The sequence below is a fragment of the Vombatus ursinus genome, unplaced genomic scaffold, assembly GCF_900497805.2.
Source record: "Vombatus ursinus unplaced genomic scaffold, bare-nosed wombat genome assembly UNPS02014926.1, whole genome shotgun sequence".
NCBI lineage: Eukaryota > Metazoa > Chordata > Mammalia > Diprotodontia > Vombatidae > Vombatus > Vombatus ursinus.
This window is the reverse complement of record NW_020954704.1, coordinates 1,882,588-1,906,947: the sequence shown is the minus strand read 5'-3', so window position 1 is coordinate 1,906,947 and position 24,360 is coordinate 1,882,588. Positions and strand designations below refer to the sequence as shown.

The window sequence follows — 24,360 nt, the reverse complement described above, 5'->3', positions numbered from 1 at the left end:
GGTAACTCTGGAGAGCACATTTTTATTTGAATGAGGCCAAAAGCCACATTGCATAGAATTTAGAAGAGAGTGAAAGAAGAAGTATGGCGTAGTATAAACAGCTTCCCCATGTAGATTAGTCACAAAAGGAGTGATATAGAATGATATCTCCTGGGGATGGTTAGCATAAGTGAGAGTCTTTTATGGATGAGGAAAACAAGTGCATGTTTGTAAGCAACAAGAAAACAGTAGAAAAGGTGAAGAGGGAGAGTGGGAGAGAAGGAGGGAGGGAGGGAGACAGACAGACAGAGATGATAGTGGGGACAATTTTCTGGAGAGATTGGGAAGAAATGACATCAAGGGTGCATATAGAGGGGTTTTTCTCGACAAGAAGAAGGTCCAACTCTTGATCTAAGATTAAAGGAGGAAATGGTAGAGGAAGACGTCTGAGTGATGTGAGTTGAGGAGGAGAGGAGAAAAGAGAGCTCTTGACACATGGTTTCAATTTTCAGTGAAACATGATGTTAAGATTCCAGGTTAAGAGGGCAGAGTGAGAAGATGCTGTGGTAGGCTTGAGAACAAACAAGAAGTTATGGAAGGCAAGCTTCCCTTCACCAGTGGTCTTTAAGTGTAGGGTGCTGAACATTTGTCAGACATATTGTAGAAAGGATTCCTGTTCAGGCATGGACTGGATTAGATGACTTTTGAGGTTCCCTATAACTCAGAGTCTATGACTCTTGCTGGACTGAGTTTAGGTACTGTGCCCACTTGGTACAATCCCATTATAATCCAAGCCATACCTGTAGGACACGAAAAGCTATCCCAAAGCCATCTTCCACATTCTTCCCTCCTAGCATTACCTAGAAGAGAAAGGAAATCAGTGACACAGCTGAAAGGGCCAGTTATTCAAGCAAAGCAGCATGGAGCAATGGAAAGGGTGCTGAATTTGGAGTCAGATCTGGAATCAGATCTCAGCTCTATCAGCAACAAACTGCATGACCTTGAACAAGTCACTTTTCCTCTTGGGCCTCAGTTTCCTCATGGAGAGGATGACCAGGTTGTACTAGATGCTCTCTGTAAGGTCTCTTCCATCTTTAAGTCTATGATTCCATGACATGTGTAAATGGTTTATTCTGTTAGGCATAGGCTGTAAAAACTAGCACATACTTTACAGGCAACATCCATTTTCATGTTATTGTTTCCAAACAGGGTTGGCAGGGGCATGGCTGTAATCTGGGAGGTCCCAGCACTCTCACACCGATGTAGAAACCTGGTAACTTCCAACTGCAGGCCAACTGTATTCATGTGCCTGAAATTATGCAATATATAAGCAATAGTCAATCTCCGCCTGTGTTTTTAGAAGTAATGTAACTTGGGCTGGAAACTGAAGGAGCATCAGTAATAAGAACAGAAAAGCCATAGGTTTGGCTCTGGAGGTAAAAGAGATATCTACCTGACTATTTTTCTGAGAGGCTACAGGAGGACAAAAACAGATTTCCCACGAGACTCAACAGGCACTTTAATGACCCTTTAGAGCTAGAGAATTCGTGGTCTTAACCTTTCTAATCCCCTTCTGCAGTTTTCCCAATCTCTGGAATAGAAATTACCATCTAAGCCCTTCTACTATAGTGAGAACTGCTGCTAGAGTTTCTTCCCAAAGATCTTGAAAAGGGGGAGAATTGCTCAATATTTTTCATGGCTTTCTTGAAGTAACAAACACTGAAATCCAGTTAGCTCTCATCTTCTTTCCCCAGATTTTGCTACTACCTTGACACATCAGCTGCATTCATCTTTTTTCGGAAAAAAGTGAGTTTCTTCTTCCCTGTGCTCCGGGATGCCTCCTGTAGGTAGATCTTAAGGTGATCCTTAGCCTTGAGCAGCCATGTAAGTTTTTCCCCCAGTTCTGCATATGTCTTTGCCTTATGACAAAAGAATCGGATGCAGGTCATGGCAGCACGGACTTGGTCCTGGGGAAGAGAAGAGATGATCAGGGATCTGGAAATGGTAGTGGTCCACGTCCATGAAGCCCTCTAACCAGTAGTTAAATAGATATAAATTAAAAAAGCCAAATCAATAGCTTTTCTAAGTTTTCTCCTTATTAGCTGAATTGATCAAATAATCCTACAGCAGACTAACTTCTGCTTTCATTCAAAGTAATGATGTGCTTTGAAAGTAGGCCTGGGGCATACAAGTTACATATTTCACTGACATATGTTTTAGAGTGTTTGGTTTTTCTTAGTTTGTAGTTGAATAATTTCATTCTTTTGTTTTCTTCAGTCTTGACAACCTTCAAATTTGATCCTATATAAGCATGTTCCCTAGGACACATCTAAATTTTTTTTTTTATCATTCTCCTTCAATTTCTTAAGCATGTCTATAATTCTTTTTACCAACTGCCCCATGCTTACAGTATTGTGAGTCATCTGTATAGAGATTAAGACTTACCTATTACTGAACAATTTGGAAAATGTTTAAGGAAGCCACAGAGCACCAAGCTTGACTCCTAAGTCAGTTACTGGCATACTCAAGAACCAAATTGTGGGGTCTCATTTCCCAAACTCATGTAGGCTCAGCTCCACCAAACTCACATAGTTTTAGTGTTACAGCAACGACACTGGGTGGGACTACTGTTACCTTCATGAATTGCTGCAGCTCATAGAGAAGGTGGTAGTAGTTTTTTTTCTGTAAGTGTTGGCAGGCAGCAATCAAGTACTTTCCCCAGCTCTCCAAAGTTGGATCAATGTCTTCCAGCAAGTTTTCCAAAATGTGTAGCTTCCCACTTGTGTAGCTTGGTTGGAAGATGCCTTCAATAAAGACTTCTGGGGGACTCTCCTACAGAAGGGAAAGGAAGACATCAGTACAGCCTGTGATAATTTGTGTCTTTAAATCATGATGCTAACTCCATGTCCCACCTCTCCTTTCAGCCCCCTTGTGTTGTTTCCTTGGGCCTTGGGAAACTGATGAAGGCATGTGTGTTAGCTGAACTGCCATTGCATAGGGAGAAATCTTCAAGACTATCAATCTGTGCCGGGGATTCCACAGCCCAAAGAGATGGTTTCCAAGAACTCAACCTTAGAGTTGGATGGTTCGAGTTGGATGAAGTAAGAAGCTGCCTGTTGTCACTGGATCACCCACCTTCCTCTGGAGATGCTGCAGGGCTTCTCTCATGCAGTTGTGCCTCATGTAGAAGCTGATGATGGCCAGATTGGTGCTGTAGTGATGTAAGTAGAAGAGGCACTCCTGGTAGTAGGTGTTGTGCATGGACTTCCCCTCTGGAATCACTTCTAGAGAGAGGCTCTTAGTTCTAAGAGTAGCTTCTAGCTCCTTCAGAGTGGCAAAATAATCATCATCCTGCTATGAGGAAGAGAAGGAAGGAGGAGGAAAAGCATTCCGTTTAATAAATAATATTAACTAAGCATTTACTGTGTGGTAGTAACTAGGAGAGATACAAAGTTTAGATGAGACTTGGACTTTGTCCTTAGGAATTTATAGTTTAATGGAGGAATAAGACACATGCATAATTAAACATGGGATAAGAGACAGTGATCTGAAAGTCAAGGTGACCCTCTATCTATGATACCACAATGATGTCTCCTTCTTTGAACTGCGTGCTGTTCTCTTACCACTGACAGGATAGGCTTTACTGTGGACTCCAGGTATTCAATTACATCCTGTACCAGCCTTGAGCCATGAGTGAGCTGATTGAGGTCAAGGGGTGGCTTGAGACATCGGCTGAACTTCTCACGTGCTGCTGTCAGGTTCCCAGCTTTAAGGCAAGCCATTCCCCAGGCGTGCCATGCACCAGTGACATCCAGTCCAGTTTTTGTGGACACCTGGAGGCAAAAATTATTCATCTGAGGTGTGGGTAGCCAAAAAAGCCAGAACAACTCCATTTTGTCTGAAGTTCCTCTATCATGCCCCTGTTCCCGCTTGTACAGCAACACCCCCACCTCCCCACCGCCACCCCACCCCCAGCCCCATATACGACCTCACTGCTGAAATAGCTAGGACAGTCTTGTCTGTGAGGGTGGGGTTACAAGATGTGGCTAGCCTGAAGAAGAGCCTCTCCAATTGCCAGCCCAGCCATAGGTCCTATCCAATCCTAAGGTACCCCCTACCCAATTCACCTCCTACCTAAATCGAAGCCTTTGTCCTTCTGTTCCTTTGGGGAGTCTCTGCTTGTGCGGCTGGGGCTCCATTGCTAGCAAACTCAATAAACCCTTGTTGGTTCCTAAGCTTATGGTACGGAGTTTGGGTTCTAGTTTGCTGAGGCACCAACAATTTTACTCACAGTAAATGGTAGTAGGCAATGGGATTCCTAGACAGACTAGTGGAATTCCAGGGGTCACAACTTGGAGCCTTGGGCTCCTCTGCTTGGGATAGACGTTATGGGTTGGTGATGAGAATCTGGTATTTGTACTTAGGGGGTCGAGGATTGGCCACGCTGCTCCCAGCCAGAAATGGCAATACTTCCCACCCCTCCACCCTCACCCTGCCCCTTTCTGATCAAACTGGTGGTTTGTTTGGGTTTTGAGTTAGAAAAGGAAATCTTTGGATTAACTGGAAAAGATTTCACCAGAAAGTGCTTTTGTTCTGTCTTTGTTTCAATTTAAGTGTTCATATTTAATGTCCAGTATGTTGTTATCATTGTGTTTTGTGTCTTGGTAAAATACAACTGACTTCTTCCTATGATCTAATCAGCCAAAGGAAAAATGTTGTAAAGAATGCAAACTTTTCTGTGGGGCTTTCTCAGCCTTTAAAAGAAAGTCTTTCTCTGCATTTCTAATTCTGATCAAGTGAGTTTTGGGGTACTACTCTGCAGAAAAATAAGAATAAAACTGTAAAAGTTACCTGGATATTGCACCTATACCATTTATCACTCTTTCCCTAGAGAGTGACAGATTTATTGTTTCAGTGCAAAGAAAGAAGGTTATTTTGCTGATTAGAGAGAAAGAAAAAAAAAGAGAACTGAAGTTAATTTGAAAATGAAGTTTCAAAGTGAAAAAAAAATGAGCTTGCAGTTTAAACTTATCTGGTACTTAAGAACTGCCTCTTATTAAATATTTTTTGACCATGAAAAGAGAGAAACTTGTTTAAATCAGGAAGCAATTTAAAAGTAAGTAAAATTTAATTTGGGAAAATGTTTTATGTTACCACTATATTTTCTTCTGTGAAGGATATAACAGAATGCAATTATTTAGGGAAGTAAAGTAACCTAAAAGAAATTAGAATGACTATGCATTTGCAAACTCTTAAGAACCCAAAACTGGTAACAGTGTTGCAATTAATTGGAATTGTGTAATTAAAAACTTGTGCTAAAGACTTGGGGAAATTCAATGAAATAAAAATAAGTTCTATAGATAGTGTGGAATATGATTGGGAAGTAAAGAATTAGAGGAATTAGGTAGAATTATGTAAGAGAAGTGTTGGATCAGAGTACAAAAGAAAGAAGAAAAGGGGCAATTTTGAAGGGCTTTAATCAAAGTCTACTGGAAGGATATAAGAAGAAAGGAAGGAAGTTTAAACAAATAGGGATGAGAGAAGAATGTGTAGAAAGTTAAAGAAAGTTGGAATCTGTTTGACTGTGAATGGAGGATTTGAAAGTCAAAAGTTTGGAGTTTTGGAAAGAGGTTTGAGGGAGGTTTTTGATCTCATTGAGATAAGAAAGATGTGAGAAACTGTATGGTTATTCTTTAGGATATGGAAAATTTAGTAACAAGTAACAAAATGGAATTACTTGAGAATAGTATGCCAAAATTCTGTCCATGTAGGACCTTTGGAAAGGTGTATTTTAGTTGTTATGTGAGGTCTATAAGATCCTCATGAATCCTAGAAAAGGAGGCTGACGATACAAGACTATCACTTTAAGTCTTTGGCAGTAGACTAACTGAAAGTAGCGGGCCCTGTTAAGTGCTTATAGTAAAATGACCCTTATACTATTTGTAATTATGGATCCAAATGTGTTTTAATTTATTCTGCTCTCATTTTACATGAAATGTTTTCTCCTGTTAGGATAACTGTGATCTTTGACCCTTTATAAATAAAATAGACTTTAATGGAAAAGATATTTAATATTTGCAATTAAGGGAGTATGTTTTGAAAGTACAAGTTTTGTTAAAGGTATAATTGGATCAAAATTATTCTATACTAGTCTTGAATGCAATCAGCATAGAATGCCAAAAGTGATAAAACGAAGTGACTTATTATATAAGATAATTTGGAAATATATTCAACTGAATTGATATCATCTGACTGGCAATGCTTTGTTTCATGTTTTAAATACATGACCCTGTATTTTATTATTGTATTTCTAAATTTTCTTGGATTGTGAAATTTGGGACGCCATTGTATAAGAAATGCTGTTAAGGGGATATCGCAATTGTGTCATTGGAAAATCTAACTCCTTTTGATCTGGATACTGTGAAATTATTGAGTTCTTAGAGGCTATTGTCATAATGTTAAAACCTATCAAGTTTTTAATTGGAAATACTTTTAAAAGGAAGGATAATAATTATTTACTTTGTGGGAAAAGGAAAAAAAGAAAACAACCTTGTAAAATCTCCTTATTTGTAAACTTGCCAGGTTTCTTGGGACATCTGCTTGGACAAGGTCAGCCTTGTGAAAGAATTTGCTAATATTGTGAAATTCTAAAATAACAAATTGACTTTCTGAGAAAATGAGACCCCTTCTTCCATCACAAATCCTTTGCCAAATGAGGGGAATTTATAAGTTTGCTTATGGTATAGAAGTCATGTATATGATGATGTGTGATTATGGGAATTACGAAATTATACCGGGACCAGCATATGTTGAAGTTACATCTTGAGCCAACTTAGTTTTAATGGTCTCTAGTCTTAAAGATTTATTTTTGCCTTACGGATTAATAATATATTATACCTTAATAGATGGGTATCTGATAGTCTAGACTCTAGAGACTTATAATAAGTAACCAGAGTTTTCTGGGTTTTGGGTGAGCTATTTGCTATCTATGTGGAATTCCAGAATGTGATTATTTTCTTAATTTCTAATGATTTATTTTTATACCCAGATGAGTTCAAAATCAAGAATAATAAAAAAAAAGGATGTTGAATGAATTTTTTTTTTTAAAGCCTGGTAAATTCTTTATTGTTAACTGCTACTGCAACAACACGAGAAATAATAACTAGTCCTAGGCTATGATCAGTGAAACTTGATATTTGAGGTAAAATCTTTTGGGACTGTAATTTGATATTGTTCTGAGTTCTAAATTTGGGTATAAATATCTGAATTATCATTAAGTCAGTAATCTACCATTCAAGGGAAAATTCCATAAGCTGCTCAAAGGGAGGGTGATCTGATCTGTGTCTGGGAAAGTTGAGGGGACAACCTTGAGTAGACTCTGGAGACTTATAATAAGTAACCAGAGTTTTCTGGGTTTTGAGTGAGCAATCTCCATAAGGTCTGAACTTGTTTTTACCACATGGAATGACAATTTGATTAGATTTTCTCAAGTTTTACCAAATTAGGCTAAGTTTTATCACTAGTAAGCATTCGAAGCATTACCCAGAGAATTTCTACAACTGACCTGGTGGTCAAGGAACTTCCTTCACAAACCATCCACAGACACCTGAAAATCGTGGACACTGCCAAAGGACTTGACACCGTTAAAACTTCAGCTCTATTGGATTTCTTTATTCACGCTATTAATTTTGCTTGTTTTATTAGTTCTGTGTGTTATCTATTTTGTAAGCTGCTTATCTGAACTGATATCAACTTGGGATTTGTTAAAAAAAAAAATTGTGAGACTATTTATAGTCTCAAAGGGGGACGTGGGTAGCTGAGAAGCTAAAGTAACTCCATTTTGTCTGTAGCTCCTTATCTTTTCTCTGACCCTGGATTGCAACTCCCATCCTGTCTATGACCTTCCTTACTCTTGAAATAGCAAGGACAGTCCTGTCTATTAGGGTAGGGTTACAAGAGACAGCTATACTGAAGAACAGTCTCTCCTGTTACTAGCCCAGCAAAAGTCCTGTCCAACCCTAAGGTACCCTATACCCAATTTGCCTCCTGTCTAAAATGAAACCTATATAAACTTTGCTCTTTTGTTCCTTTGGCGAATCTATAATCGTGTGGGTGAGGCTCCCTTGTTCAATAAATCCTCATTGGTTCCTGAATTTATGGCACTGGATTTAGCTTGTAGTTTTGGTTCTGGTTTGTTGTGACACTGACAATTTTATCCACAGATAAGTCTAAACTAAAAAAATATATTCCACCATTCCAATTTGGCCATTGGCTCTGCTCAGGAAACTTCCCTACTCCCATGAAGCACTGACAATAGTGAATTTTGAGACCAGCAAAAGGCAATTCATTCTCATGAGTTACATGCAGTCTGTGTTCCTCTCTTACCTCAACACCCAACTGATAGTATTCAGCTTCCAAAAGTTGGTTCCTTAGTCGTGTTACTGCAGTTGGCTGCAGGATCTGATCCAGAGATGGTACATGTCGATAGGCAGCAGCAACTAAAATATTCAGTACATCCACCTTGCTGATGTAGCTATTAGGAAGAAAGGGGCATGACAATGAATCTACACAGAACTCCCCCTAGAATAACTGCTGCTTGAGCTCCTGCTTTAATTTTCTGCTAACTTTAATTTTCATGCTCCCAAGGAGCATGAAGCAAAGCCTTTGCAGCAGCTAGTCTCAGGTTTTCCTTTTTAGGTCAGTTTGTCAACTAGCATTTATTAAGCATCTACTACGCCAGGCACTGTGCTAAGCACTAGGGATAAGAGAAAGGCAAAAGACAGTCCCTTCCCTCAAGAAGCTGATAGTCTAAAGGGGGAGACAACCTGAAAACAGCCCTATGTAACATCTTAGAGGGAAGGCACTAACATTCAGGAGGACTGGGAAAGGCTTCACGTAGAAGGTGGGGTCTGTGTGCTCTCTGCTGGCCTCTTTGCTTCAGCGATGCCCTCACTTGAATCACTGTCAGTTTAGATTCTATTTCAGACTAGTACCCAGATGATAACACCACTAATTTTCCAGCTGTTCTTTTTAGAGTCTCCCTACCCCTTTATTTAGATTCGTACCTCCTGCCTGGCTCAACTGAAGTTCTTTCATGGGCCTCTAGGTTCTGCTGCTTTGACTAGTTGCAGGCCCACATTCAAGCCTACAACGATCTTTCGTTTGGGTCCCGTCCCTAACAGACAGGGATTGTTCCAACTTGAGAAGAAAGCGGAGAGCCCAAAGGTTGATCCTGCTCTGTCTGATACTGCTGGACACGTCCTTTCTGATCCATTCTGCCATTGAACTCCTTGACTCCTGATTCCAGTTGGGTGAACCCTATGATTCCCAGAAGTAGATTATAGCCTGTATTAGTATATGATCTTATTTTCTCATTGATTTCCTTGGAAGGGGATTCTGAGCTATTGTGAGGCTGTACACAGGGCACTTCATGATCACCAGTCCTTCACATATTTTTATTATGTGAGAAAAAGGTTGTTATGGTCTATTCTAGAGGAAGTAATAGCTATCTCTTCAAGACTTCACAGCATTTTCACACTAGGATAGATCTTAAAAGATTGCCTTGTCCAACACACTTATTTAAAAGATGAGGAAACTGAGGCCCAAATAACTTGCCCAAGATCATGAAGTGAGTTAAAAGTACTAAGTCAACAGTGAGCATATTATTTGAAGAAAGACATTCTCTTTGTTTTCCATCCTGAACCACATTTCAGCTACCTAAAGTTACTACTAGATGGCTTTAAGTCTCCATGTATCTCCAGTACTGAATCTATAACTCAATGCTCTGGGTCAAGTAGGTGGCACTATAAAATTAGTTTCTGGTTTGCTTTTAGTTTGTAGGTAGGGATTCTAACAATTGCTGATGTTCATAAAGTAACTGAAAGTTTACAAAGCCCTTTATATAGCTCCCTTGATCCACATGATAACTATAGTTATATATATATAACTATATGGTGCCACAAGTATTATTATCTCCATTTTATAGATTAGTAAACTGAGGCACAGAGAAGTTAAGTGACTTGCCCATGGTCATATGGCTGATAAGCTTCAGAGGTGGAATATGAATTCAAGTTTCTCCTAAATCCAAGAGCAGCACTCTTTCCACTACACCACACTGCCTTTATAATCTAAGGTACAGAGTAGGCTTACTGTCTGTGACAAAAGTAGGTCTAGAACCTGACACATTTGATGCTGGCACTCCATTCACAAAATGACAATAACTCATTAGCTACCACACCTACCTATAAGACTCTAATATTACTTGGTCTTAGCTTTTAGTAAAAGACAAGACTTAGTGAATTTTCCTTGGCACTAGAAAGCATTAGATACTGAATGAGCCTTACAATGCTAATTAAACTCCAAAATCAAGGTTTGTATTTTCTTCCTATTCTAGTCTCACCGACACAAATTTTTATCCCTGGGGACTCAGTATGGGGATATAGATACTGATATGAAAACAGAATGAAGTGAAATCACACAGGATTTAGCAATTAACTCATGAACATGAATCTATTAGAGTGGGCTGGCTTTCTGTCCAACCCTATGTGAGGTTTTTTTTTGGTTGTTGTTGTTGTTCTGTTTTTAGGCAAGTAGGATTAAGTGACTTGCCCAGGATCACATGGCTAGTAAGCTGTGTTTTGAACTCAGCTAGTAAGCTGTGTTAATGCTGGTTTTGAACTCAGGTCTTCCTGACTCCAGGGCTGCTGCTCTATCCATTGTACCACAGAGCTGCCCCTCCAACCCTATCTGTTGGAAGAAGGGGGTATTTAGATAAATGGGAATTGGAAGATATAGAAAGAAACCCTCCTGGCCCACAGAACAAGGTTACCTGTCACACAGTGCTAAGTCTTGGCTCTGGCCAGCTTTGACAAACATCATCTTGGCACTGAAGAGCAGTTGCTTCATGATATCTGTGAGTAGTCCAGCATCCACCTCGGGGTTGGTCAGGCCCCGAGACAGTCGGCAGCAGTGATCAATCAACTGATGGCCACAGGCAATGCCATCACGGTGCAGGTTCAGGATGGCAATGCACAAGGAGGCACTAGGGGCCTAGCCAGGGAAAAAGGAAGAAAGCAGTGCCTGATTGAAACATTTTTTAAATACTGCCAAGAGAGAGGACTTATTTCCACTTTACAAACAGGCCAAGTGAAGTGGAGGAGAAGGAACTTGGGGAAAAAAATCCTCTTGTAAAACAACAGTGGAGCTAAAATAAATCTAGGGGATCCAAAGCCCACTGTATAAAACTCTCTCTAGTTGACCTTATATTTTCCTCGAGGGCGCTGGCGGCTGCATGACCAGTTGTCACCCATACCTTGCCATTACCTGTTCATAGTAGAACTCACTCCGGACCAGATTATTTTCTTCCTCATTTAGATCCAGAGTCCATTCCAGCTGAGCTGCTTTGGGGACTCGTACCACAGCCAAGTATGGGGGGCTCTCACTTGAGGGGCTGTCTGAGGCTGAGGAGAGAAATGCCATTCATTCGTTCATCAGTCAGGGCAGAGTCAATGGTGGTCAGTCCTGACAGTAAGTAACAGTGCAGACATTTGATTACGGTAATGGCCTCCTTCTCCTTTCCTTTGGGAGAATTCTGAAGGGATCAGCATCTTTGTAAGATAGATATAGCTGGGGAAAGATCTACAATGTAGTACACAGAACTTTGATGCTTCATAGACAGTAGTAAATAATAAGGAATTTGATTCTCTGCATCTACTCAGGATGAGATACATAAATATTTGTTTCCCCATAGCCATTTAACTCTGGTTTGTGGGAACTTAAGACTGGAAGTCAAAATTGTACAACCTCAACTAGGAAATTTGGGTCAGTTTTTAGCTCATCTGTTCTGAGGACTACACAACTAAAAAGTGGCCTGTTATCCAGGTGCAGGTGACAGTAATTAAATACGCTAGGAATAACCCGCTGAGTTAAGAAACAGATGCACATGGAGAGGGCTCTGGGATTAAATAAATGGCTGACAGCAGTAGGAAGAGAATGTCCCTGAGAGGCACCTTGGATGGGGTCTTTGTTGCAATAAGCCCTAAACATACAGGGAACTTGAGTTCAAAAACCAGTATAAGAATATTAGAGTGTCTTTTCGGGCTCACCTTCTGAATGTCCTATACTCTCCTCTGGCAAACTGGAAATAGAAACAGAAAAATAAGTTGCCTATCACGTATCTCATGGTTCAAAGGATCACAGGACCATAGATCTCAAGCTGGAAGGTACCTCACAGGCCATCTAGCCCAACTCTCATTTTACAGATAATGGGGAAGCTAACTGGCTTGCCCAAGGTCATCTGGATAATAAATATCAGAGACAAGATTTGAACCTCCGCTTTGACTCTAGACTCAGAGCTCTTTCTCATCTACGTATCATCTCTCTGACAGTTGAAGGGAATTAGTCATTATTTTGATGAAAGTATCCCCTATGCTGTCCAGAGATTACCTATCTCTTTTCTTTTTTTCTTTGTTGAGGCAATTGGGGTTAAGTGACTTGCCCAGAGTCACCCAGCTAGTAAGTGGCAAGTGTTTGGTCTGAGGCCGGATTTGAACTCAGGTCCTCCTGACTCCAAGGCCGGTGCTCTATCCATTTCGCCACCTAGCTGCCCCTGAGACTACCTATTTCAACACAGACTTAAAGCCAGAGACACAGACTTAGTCCATGCTACCATGAATATAGAACTTTGGAGGTTCTCATGGTTTTTTGAAATATGAGGCTAAATAGAAGATATATTAGGAAAGTGTGGCTGGCACGTCTGATGGAAACTACGAGTTAGTAGTCATGGATGTTGGCACAGGTAAGGTTACAATAATTCAAAAAACTGACATCTCCATATCACTAGGGTTTACATTTACTATCTATTTTTATCATATATTATCTAATTGGATTTTACATGGTAAGTGGTGCCCAAATGGGATAAGAAACATTTAATTCAATTTAACAAACATTTAATTAAGCACCCATGAGCTATCTGTCCTTTTCAGTTAGGTGGGATCCATGAAGCAGGGCCTGCTTCCAGCGGATAAAGGGCTAGTTGCTTCACTAACTGCAGACAATGAACAGACTCTTGAGGTCAGGATGAAGAAATAAATTCCTGCCACTGAGGAATCCATGACAGGACCCCTGAACACATATTTCTTCTCATCCTGCCTGGAAAGGATTAGTCCTACCTCTAGAGAGCTTGCCCTGCTATGAGTGCACACACACCTCGCTCCAGAAGTCACTGCATGTTTGTTTGAGGAGGGCTGATATCAGAGCAGCAGGTTTTGGGGGACCTGAAGGCTTAGGGGGAGGGGCGGAGCCCTTACCACCCTGGCCCTGACTCAGACTCACTGTTTGTTGCAGTGGCTGTAGCACTGGTCACACACCCGAGCAGGGTTCTCTCTGCTGCCCTCCACCACCATTTTCTTGGTGGAGCAGGAGCCACACACCAGCCTGCCACAGCGACGGCAGTGATGACGGCGGTTAAACTAAGCAACAGAGAGAAGGGGAAAGGAAAGGGGAGATGGGCAGATTAATAAATGCTTCTGTCAGTGGGCTCCCCTTCCCTCCCTTCTTTCCTCCAGTTATTTCTTATTATGTACCCATAGGACATGGTGGTCTTGGTGCTAAAGCAAATACATGCAATCTGATGTTCCCGCCCTAGAGGAGCCTCTCCTTCAGCTGATGGCAAAAACCTCAAAGCTCATTAAAGATTCAGCAACATTGGGCTGATCATGAAAACTAGTTCTACCTTCTGGTGGGCACAACACAGTAGGAAAGAAGAGATACCCACATTTCTTTTTAACAATAGCTTTCAACTAAACAATCAATGTTTATTAAGTGCCTACTATGTGCCAAGCACTGTGCCAACCAGATCAACAAAACCAAACCAGTAATCTATATTTCTCAATAATAATACTTTATTAAAGCACTTTTACCCATCTATCACCTTGTTTCATCCTTATGGCCAAAGGGTGAGGTGGATAAGTTTTGTTGTCCCCATTTTTAGACAAGGAAACGCTTGTTAGTGACACGGTTGGGAAAACATGGGTCTCTTCATTTTGAGCTGAGTCTGCCTCTCATAAGAAATGAAGCAGGCAGCTGCTTACCATGGTGAAACGTTCACTTCTACACACCATACAGGTGACTTCCATCTCATCTGGCACCCACTGCTGCCTAGCTGGGGGTTTTTCAGGGGGCACAAATTCCAAGGGATCACTCTCTGGGAAGCTTCTCTCCTTCAAGCTCGGAGATCGTGCAAAAGAGACTCCTAAAGGTCAGATAAAAAGTGAGAACTAGATTTAGAGCTTGAAGAGAGCTAAGTGGGCCAGGCCATATCCATATGTCATTAGCCTAGAACTTCTACTTGGCTGTGTTGACTACGTGTTTTGAGGCAAATATCATTTATTATATGGTGAGAAATGTCATAGTCATTGCTTCTTGGGATGCAATAAGCTTTTCTGGTCCCATTCAGAGCAAAGTTTTCTGGGTACTACAGAGGGAAAAAAAATCTTTCTAAGATTCTCAAGACTACCTCAAAGAAGAAAAGCTGCAAATCTACTAAGCACACTGTACCTCTGAATATTGTAACATTGCTAATTCACAACTTTTAAGTTCCAGTGTGGTAAGGCTTTTGAGTGCTGCTCAACCAAAGCCAGGCCACTAGAGAGAGATCCAAGGTCAGAGCAGCAAGGCAGAGATTCCTGTTATTGATTTCCACAATATACATGTACAGTTAGAACAAGTCAGGAGAACTCTGACTGGAGGTCTAGGAAAACAAGTTAGGCTTGGGATTTCCTCTGGGCTACCATCTGTATGGTACTTACCTCTTGATAAAATTGAGAAATCATCTTTGGACAGGGTTTGATTGAAAAATTTAACTCCTTCAGAGTTCTGAGGCATAAAAGATAGTTCATAAGGGGTTTTCTCTCATAAGGGGGAATTTGGGTGTGTAACCCAGATTAGGCAAAGGGTTACGATAAGAGACACTTTTCATTCCTGGAAGGTTTTATATTATAGTGACCAGGCAAAAGCTTGAGAAGAGACCACCAGATACTTGTACGGAACAGGAGTTTAGGATATTTTCCTGATCTTATCTGTTATCTTTATAGAAAAGAAAATTATCATTCTTGTTTTACAAATGAGAAAACAGACATAAACAATAAATTGTACCAGGTCTGAAAGTCAGTGAATGACAAAGTTAAGAATTTAGATTCCTGGTTATAATGGTATTAGAGCATTAGAGTAAGTAATCTGCTCAAGGTCACATGCTTAACAAGTGGTAGAGCCAAGTCCAGACGATGAGTTCACATTTACAAAAGAGTCCTTTACAAGTTTCAAAATGCTTTCAGAGACCTCATCATTTGTTTCATAGTTACTGACAACCATGAAATAAGTAGGGCATGTACAATTATCTTCACTTTTTACAGATGAAAAAACTGAGGCTTAGAGAGCTTAAGTGATTAACCCAAGGATACATGGTTAGTACAAACTGGTATTAGATAATAATAACAGCTCATTTTTATGTTGTTTCTTGAGGTTTACAAAGCACTTTCTTCATAAAAATCCTGTGAAGTAGTATTATGCCCATATTTCACATGAGGAAACTGATGCTTAGAGAGATGTTATAGTCCCACAGCTAGGAAGAATCAGAACTGGGGCTAAAACTAAAGTCTTTTGATTCTTAATTCAGTGTTCAGATGTCTGTACATGAAGAGAACTAGGACAGAAAAACAGAGGTGCAATGTTGTGATGGAAACACCCTGGGGCTCTCTCCACAAGTGTCTGCTGCCTTTATTAGCCATATGCGCCAAGATATTTATAAAGTACTTGAGCAGTGGTGTGAAACTCAGATAGAAATGGATCCCTGTGGCTGTGTATTGACTTAGAAAACCACAAACTAACATCTGTGTTTTGCTTATTTTGTTATACATTTCCTTATTACATTTTAATCTGCTGGCAGTAAATGTGATACTTCTGTACATGAGGATACTGTTTTGGGAACCACGGGGGTTATGAAGAAGGATAAAATATGGACCCTCTCCTTAAGGTGTTGATGATGTAGCTAAGAAGTTGCTGGAGAAAGAATAAACACACTTTAAAAAATGATAATGTAAGGAAATATATAAAGGCTAAATAAATAGTACAGATAATAAGTGCTATAAGAACCTAGAGAAAGGAGAGAACTGTAGGGCAGAAAGGTTAGTTAAAAATCTAACAGAGAGAGCTGATAAATACAAGTATGCATAGAGTAATTATTTATCTATCTATCCACATACATACATACACACACACACACACACACACACACACACCTATATGTATCTAATGGTGTCCATCTCTAGAGTGGGAGGGGGAGAAGGAAGAAAAAAAAATTTACACGATAATTTTGTTGTATATTTGAAAGTAACAACACATTGTGCATAGAAGATTTGCAGTTTCATATGCAATCATCTTTTCTATTGTACTATGTTATAGAAATGCTTGTTTTATCTTGTAAATTAAAAAGAAATAAAAAAAGAATAAAATGCATGTATAAATCTTAATATTTATGGCCATTAAGAAAAAATCTAATGGAGGAGGACTGGACTTTAAAACTAACCCTGAAAAACAGGTACTATTCAGGAATGTACAATAGGTAGATGGGGAAAGGCATTCCAGATAGGGGCAATTAAAAACCCAGAGTCTAGAACAGAGGGTTTTTGTAGAGAATGGTGGAATTTAAGTTTGTAAAAGTAGAATCAATGGACTGAAGGGACTTTAGAGACCATAGCTAAGCTCTGTTTTTACAGATAAAGAAATTAAGTGACTGAAGCTAGAATGTAGAAGGCCTTAAACTGATAACAAAGTTTAGAGTTGAGCCAAAAGGCTGTGGGAAATCTTTGAAGATTTTGAAATAAGGGAATGACATGGGAATGGCATAATAATGACATTTAAGGAATATCTGAGGAAACTCATCAAATAATCTCTTCTATGCAGGCTCCGGGAGTGTGGCTGTTTATGGAGGCTCCCTCCCTTCTGGATTCCTGATAATGAATGGAAAAGAGTTCAGCTTCCTCTGTAGAGACATCTTTTTACCTTAGTTCAATGAATTAGGGGAACAGACCAAGATGAATTTAGTCTCTATGGCTCACCCAATGCTTACTCTTTCCAGTGAGTTTGAAAAAACATATTGGTTTTCTAATTAGGTATCTGGACAGTGAGAAACAGCCCCCAAAGCATTCACTAAATCCACAACAGGTTCATAAATTACCATCTGTGCTATAGAAAGCCAGATGAAACCCAGAATGAGGGGCTTGAAAGAAGAACTTGCAGAATGTCAGATGCAGAGATTTTTTTTTTCAGAAAGAAGCAAAAAAACCCCCCAAAAAACAAAAAAGGAATATTAAGATAGCATTAGAGGAAAAAAACAAAAAAGTAGGGAAACTTTCAGAAATTTTTCTTACCAGGAAAAGTAGCAGCAGACAACTCAACTGATGTTGACCTAGACAAGGTCTCAGGCTCTGATACTTGATTAAAAATCTCTTGAAGGTGAATTACAGAATCTAAGGAGGAGAAATTTTTTAAAAAATCAGGTAAAGTACGAACAACATGCTGTTAAAAGCATGGCTCAAAAAAATGTATCCTTGTTCACTGTAAAGGGAAAAATTAACTCAAAGCCAGTTCAGTTTGGGCGATGAACATTTCATTGCTTTCCTGAGAATACAGAGAGAGTTAAAATCCCCTATAACCCAGGAGCATATAGGTTCCCTCCCTCTGGTAATCAAAACATTTGTTTTGGTACCTTTTCAGCAAAAAGAGCTGAACCTTTAGCTAGAGGACAAAGTGAACATTGACTTCTCCTAAACCAAGTCTCAGGATGTCCAAAGGAGGTGTCAAGACTTTGAAAGGACGCTACTCTTGGAGATTAAACTCAGTTTGCTTCAAGTAATGGTTTCACTTTACTTCAGTGCTCCAAGAGACTACTTGTACCTCAGTAATGAACTAAGGTGTAATGGAGTGATTCTGGAAGTGATAGAACTTAAAGAATGACTGCCTATGCCAGCAGCAGACACCTGGTCTTATAACCAGGGGCTCCAAATCCAAAGTTTTTCCCGCACAATAAATACCCTCCTATGACCTTCAGCAACTCAGGGAAACAATGGAGGGGGGAATTAGAAGTGCAGCATGGCCATACTGGTCCTCCGCCATCCCAAGACCGGAGCATGCTACCTGATCGCTTTTCTTTCAATGAATACGGGAAGTCAAGTGCTTTCGCTGCATATCTGGAAAGCAGTGTGTCAATATCCTCCAAGGTAAAGCCAATTTCTTGCCCAGTCATCAGGTTGTCAAGAGTTTGCACAGCCACAGTAGCCCAGTCCACTTTCATGTTCATCAGCAGCTGCTCCAGCATGAGTAAGGGGCTGGAAGACAGGTGGGAGTAGCTGGCCCGGTGTGGCTCAGGCAGAGTCAGTAGAACCTGTGTGGGAGTTTGATCACAGGAGGGATGGTCATACGTGAACTTTAGGGAGACACTGAAGGCCTATGGAGTGCAATCCAATCCATAAGAACAACCAACTGCCCAAAGGGCTATAAAAATGTGCATACCCTTTGACCCAGCAATAGCACTCTATCTAGGGCTGTATCCCAAAGAGATCATACAAATGGGAAAAGGACCCACATGTACAAAAATATTTAGAGCAGTTCTTTCTGTGTTGGCAAAGACTTAGAAATTGAGGGGATGCCCATCAATTGGGGAATGGCTGAACAAGTTGTGGTATATGAATGTAAAGGAATACTATTGTGCTACAAGAAATGATGAGCAGGCAGACATCAGAAAAACTTGGAAAGGCTTATATACACTGATACTGAGTGAAGTCAGCAGAACCAGGACACAGTAACAGCCACATTCTGCAATGACTAACTCTGACAGACTTAGCGCTTCTCAGCAATGTAAGGATCTAAGATATCTCCAAAAGTCTCATGATGGAAAATGATGTCCACATCCAGAGAAAGAACTACCAAGATTGAATACAGATTAAAGCATATGATTTGCTCTTTTTTTTTGTTTTGTTTTGTTTCCTTTTTCTTGTGGTTCCTTCTATTAGCTCTAATTCTTCCTTACAACATGACTAATGTGAAAATATATTTAATAAGAATGTATATGTATAGCCTATATCAGATTGCATGCTGTCTTGGGGAGGGAGGTAGAGAAAGGGAGAAAAATTTAAAATTCAAAAGCATATGGAAGTGATTGTTGATAACTAAAAATAAATTAATAATAAAAAAAGAACAACCAACTGGTTTCTCTTGGGAGAAGAGAACCCCAATTCTGATCTAGACCTGTAAGTTCTCTAATTCTACAGCCCAGTTTCTCCAGACCCAGAAAGAAAGGATTCTGCTGAAATGGTGACTCAACCACCTGTCTCAGCCATTCTGGTGACTGGAGGAGCTCAACCCCATTGAACTATACATGGCGGCTTAGTTTAGCTATCGGGTCTTTTAGTCAATGGTTTTCCCATGGTCAATATAAACTACCTAAGGAGGTCATGAAGGAAGCCTTTAAAAAAAAATCATGCAGAAAAACCTGATAAGACTACTGAAATGTGAGCCATGATTGTACTTAAAGCTAAAGAAAGGCACTGTGGAAAAAAGGCTAAAAAATCAGTTTTGGAGTCAATCAGAAAGACCTCTGTTGAAATCTTACATCTTGATACATACTGGCCATATGACCATGGAAGGTATTTAATCTCTTAGTGTCCCAGGCAAATCTCTTAAGACTACACCTGCAGAACAGATGCCTATCCACACAGTAAAAGGGAGTTTGTGCAACAAAAATGTCCTCTACCAATGAAATCCTAAGTCGGGACCAAAAAGTTATATTTAAGTCTTACATTAATGATCTAAAGGAATTCTCAAGACCCTTCTCAAAGGGCTCCAAACATGGCTTGTTTTTAAATTATTCAATGAATCTTTATATTATTCTAGTGATATATGGGATAGACATTGCCATCATTTTAGCTATGGAAAAACTGAGGCATTAGAATACATAAGGTCACACAGAAAACTGTGGCTTCTGAGATGGAAACAAGATAGTCTTTTTAAGCCTCTCCCTAACAGGACATTAATCTGACATGTAACACTTGGAGGTCAGTATTTGTTTGAATCATCATGTATTCCATAATTATGACTTTCAGTATTCAGATGAAACAGTTATACATATAAAATGTCATTTGTTGGTTTTACATGCAATGTGATGTCTACATGTGCATCACAGAAACTGCCCGCCAAAGTCTCAAACTCCTTCACAATTAAATGTGATTCATCCAACCTCCCCAACATAAATAAAAAAAAGAATCAAGCAAATATTAAAAATCACAGGGGTCGAAATATTTGCATTGGCTCCACCTACATGATCAACATTAATAACTCCCATTCCTAAGTATTATTCCTTCACATCACTAGGTTGAGAAAATAAACAATAATCCACTTGTCACTTCTGCATACAGATTATAATTAGAACCAAAAGGAAAAAAGACAGGAAAAGAAGATGATTATGATAATGTCAGGTACACTCAGTCTTTTGATTCTGGGCAATTATTTATTTTCATGATTGGTTGTACCTAGTACTGACCAACAGGCCCAGCACTACACATAAGTAGGTAGCCATCTACTTAGTATAAGCTGAGAACCTTAAGTGCCTTAAAATCAGTCTCATATTATATTACCTCCTAGTTCAGGGGTAGGGAACCTGCAGTCTCAAGGTCACATGTGGCCTTCTAGATCCTTGGGTGTGGCCTTTCGACTGAGTTCAAGTTTTACAGAACAAAACCCTTTATTAAGGGGAGCTAAGATAGGACCTGGCTGGTTTGAAATTCCCTCTACTATCGTTTCCCTAAGCAAAGCCAGAAAGGTGGGTACATAGTCTCCAGAAGACTCTTCTTTATATTCCAATGCCAACCCCACATTTCTCAGTGGCACCAGATTAGTTTATGACTCATTAGTTGATACTCTAGAAATCACAGGAATCTTGAACTCAAGGGAATCAAGTAGTTTTTTTCCAGTATCTAGAGGCACAGCAAAGACTCATCTAGGGAAGATAGATCTGGATGGAGGGGGCTCGTAAGGGCCTCAGGCAGGGAAGGGAGGGTTTACAAAGAACATGAGTGTTCCAGGCCAGAGAGGACAATCCCAGGTCAGGTACCTGGGAGCAGAGGGCTTGATGCCTAAATGGTAGGATATCACAAAGACTATTTCTGAGTTCTGGACAGGACTGGCCCTGCTGGGAGTGCTTCCTTCACAGGGCTGCAGTTTTCTTATGCGCATAAACTTTATACAAAACTCTCCTTACCTTGGACCCCACATATAGAGCTTGGATCTCATAGTGTCGAATAGCTGTCAGTTCCCTGTAGAAGTGAGTGGTGAGGTAGTTGGCTAAAAAGTGAGAGGCAGCCAAACTGGGATGCTGGTCAAGGGAACGCTCCGTGACATCAAGGCGCATGGTGGGGTCAGAGATTCTCTGAAGGAGCTATAAGGAAGATGGATAGGAGAGGAAAGTGAACCCTGGGACCAATCATAACTATCTAGGCCAAATCCTCCCATGGACCTGGTATTTAGTAGATTCCTGAACCCAGCTGGTCAGCTGTACCTTAAATAGAGAAAGCTAGATGGGCAATGTCTTCTCAACGTGTCTGTGTAACATGTTCTTGATTTCTACACGAAGCAAAGATCTGGAACTGCTGATGCACTTACAGCCACTCCTCCCCTGCCAGCCTTTGGTCTGGACTTGTGATTCCTCCCCCCCCACCATGCTAATGGGGAGGGGGGGACCTCCTGGTGTGGAAATTCCCTTCACTTAGGCAGATCAACAGCTCAGCTGTAACATCTGATCATCTGCTCACTGAGAGTGAAGTGATTTGCCTATGCTTGTTCAGCCAGAATGGATCGTAAGAAAGACTTGAACCCAGGTCTCTTTTGACTCAGCCACCTGTCCAGTGTGCCTTAGTGGAGTTTAAAGTGAAAACTGACATCAGATTTGGCTCACTCTCTTTTCCAACCAAATGGAGATGGATTTACCTGGAGGGCTTTTTCATGATCTCCACTCTCCAGAAGGTAGAGGAGATGTTTTTGGTTCAAGCTGATTAAATGTTCTCTTGGAATAGGATAGAGGCAGCCCCACTCCTCACACAGCTCATATTCCTGGTGTGGAAAGAGGAAAAGAAACACATGTGCTTTTAATCCAATAAAGCCTTATCACACGCCTAACTCCTGCCTGGTTTTTCCAGCACACATTTGGCCTGGGTCAAGGGCAGCTCTAAGAAGATTTAGTGAGTGGTAAAGGGGCAGTTACTATAGGATTAAAGCTGGAGAAATCAGGATTGGAGTTGGATGAGGCCAGCATGGTGGTGCCTGGCTGTCGTCCTTGGGGCTGGTGGATACAATCAGGATAAAGGCAACTGGGTATCTGCACTAAATCTGGCCCCAATATGATAAGCCACAGGGAGCAGGGGGTCACCAGGCTGCTGAAGGATGGACAATCCAGCTCAGGTTGGAAAAAAAAAAAAGCAGGTTAAAGCTTCTGTACTACATAGCATGGTGGCTACTGCACTTCCATTCTGGGCAAGACAGGGAGACCCAGTAACCAAAAACAAAAAAAAAAATGATACAAAAAAATTTATTAAAAAATAAAACATAAGAAACTGGATGCGTATCATCAAAATGCTTTCCCATTTATTTACAATCTCACTTTATCCTTGCAACTTTTTTTTTTTTTTTGGTGTTAAGTGGGTTTGGGGTTAAGTGACTTGCCCAGAGTCACACAGCTAGTGGGTGTTATATTATCCTTGCTCCTCTTACAGGACGGGAAGTACTGTAGTATCTCACAGCAGCAGAAACAGAGGTGCACAAAGACTGAGACTTGGCCATAGCAACATAGCCAGTAATAAACTCAAACTTCCTGGTGCCTTTCCCAATACTCTCTCTAATCATGGGAACAGTGGTGCTCACTGTGCACGGTTTGTCTCCAGGAGTACACTAGCTGGCCTCCCAGAAAGACGACAGAAAAGAAGGGGGTCTTTATTTGTTCTAAGTATTCTAACCTTATCCTTAGTGCTAGAACACTTAGTGAAAGGCTAGGTGGCACAGTGGATAGAGTGCTGGGCCTGAAGTCTGGAAGTCTCACTCATCTTCCTGAGTTAAAATCTGGCCTCACACACTCGCTAGCTGTGGGACCCTGGGCAAGTCACTTAACTCTGTTTGCCCCATCAGTAAAATGAGCTAGAAAAGATAATGGCAAATCCCAATAGTATCTTTGCTAAGAAAACCCCAAATGAAGTCATGAACAAAGAACACCTAATACAGCTTGAGATTAGCCTCAGGCTACTGCCTGGATGAGAAGTCACCAGGTTACAGGCTCTCATTTTTGAAGCAGAATGGAATAGCAGGGAAAAATGCCAGATTAGGAGTCACAAGTTAACCTCGACCACTCACTTAATATGCGAGCTCATTTAGCCTCTATGAGCCTTAGTTTTCTCATCTGCAAAACAGCTATCATAGCACTGCCTCACAGGGCTACAGTAAGGACTAAAGGAGACATGCAATTTACAAACCCTAAAATTCACAGGCTAGCTATTCTCATTAGCCATGAGATCCTCTAAAGACCTGGATGAGATCAAGGCAGGGGAAGGAAGGCCCAGAGAAACCCAACAGTCAGACGTACTCTCCCTTTATTTACCATCCCAGAACTTCCCTTGTTCTTACCTCACCTCTCCTCCAAGGGCAAAATGACAATGCTCAAATAAAGGAGTAAAATGAATAGGTCAGTGGATCCTGGGTCCTAAATATTACTGTTTTGGTTTTTTTTGGTAGTTAGTAAATGGGTTGAAGCAAATGATCAGGGAGGTCTTTTGCTTCATCTAAGAGCTCCCCAGACCAAGAAAGCTGGATACCCACACTACTCAAACACACTGAAGAGGGATGGCTTTCTGAGGAGGATGAAGGAGGGGACAATTTAGGAAACTGCACCTTTGCCTCTAGAATCAGGTCCATGACCACTGGTGGGTTGTCAGCACAACACCTCTTCAATGTCTGCCAGTCAGACCACACTGGGGTGGACTGTAAATCCAGAATCTAAGGGAAGATAAGAAAAAATATTAAAAAACACATGGCAGGTTTTTGATCCATAAGTAAGTCCCTTGATTCTTCTGGAAATGAGTTATCCACAGATCCAGAAACATTTCCCAAAAAAAAAAGGAGGAATCAGAAAGCAAACAGATTAAAAAACTAAAAGCTCTGAAAGATATGAGAGGATGGTGGGTTCAGACTGCTATCTTTTCAGGTTCCCTATTTTGGAAGAGGAAAAAGAAAGTAGAAGCTTGGGCACAAGGCTAAGGGAGGAGAAAAAGAGGGTGTAATTCACTGGTT

At 40.6% G+C, this 24,360-nt stretch overlaps 1 protein-coding gene across 4 annotated transcripts in view; it reads right to left on the bottom strand.

Moving 5' to 3' along the window:
• Positions 1-24,360, bottom strand: part of ZFYVE26 (zinc finger FYVE-type containing 26) — an 80,996-nt gene that overhangs the window by 11,808 nt on the left and 44,828 nt on the right. For 3 of the 4 annotated variants that reach the window (XM_027843773.1, XM_027843776.1, XM_027843774.1), the window contains 17 exons: positions 23,962-24,066; positions 22,015-22,137; positions 21,290-21,466; positions 18,172-18,418; positions 17,406-17,504; positions 14,070-14,230; positions 13,312-13,448; positions 12,084-12,115; positions 11,302-11,438; positions 10,808-11,028; positions 8,365-8,512; positions 3,603-3,812; positions 3,115-3,333; positions 2,614-2,811; positions 1,747-1,946; positions 1,147-1,288; positions 780-839 (listed from right to left, as the gene is read on the bottom strand). In XM_027843773.1, the coding sequence (XP_027699574.1) occupies positions 780-839; positions 1,147-1,288; positions 1,747-1,946; positions 2,614-2,811; positions 3,115-3,333; positions 3,603-3,812; positions 8,365-8,512; positions 10,808-11,028; positions 11,302-11,438; positions 12,084-12,115; positions 13,312-13,448; positions 14,070-14,230; positions 17,406-17,504; positions 18,172-18,418; positions 21,290-21,466; positions 22,015-22,137; positions 23,962-24,066 (2,616 nt within the window). The remainder of the gene's footprint in view (positions 1-779; positions 840-1,146; positions 1,289-1,746; positions 1,947-2,613; positions 2,812-3,114; positions 3,334-3,602; positions 3,813-8,364; positions 8,513-10,807; positions 11,029-11,301; positions 11,439-12,083; positions 12,116-13,311; positions 13,449-14,069; positions 14,231-17,405; positions 17,505-18,171; positions 18,419-21,289; positions 21,467-22,014; positions 22,138-23,961; positions 24,067-24,360) is intronic. The other variant, XM_027843775.1, reaches the window with a different exon arrangement.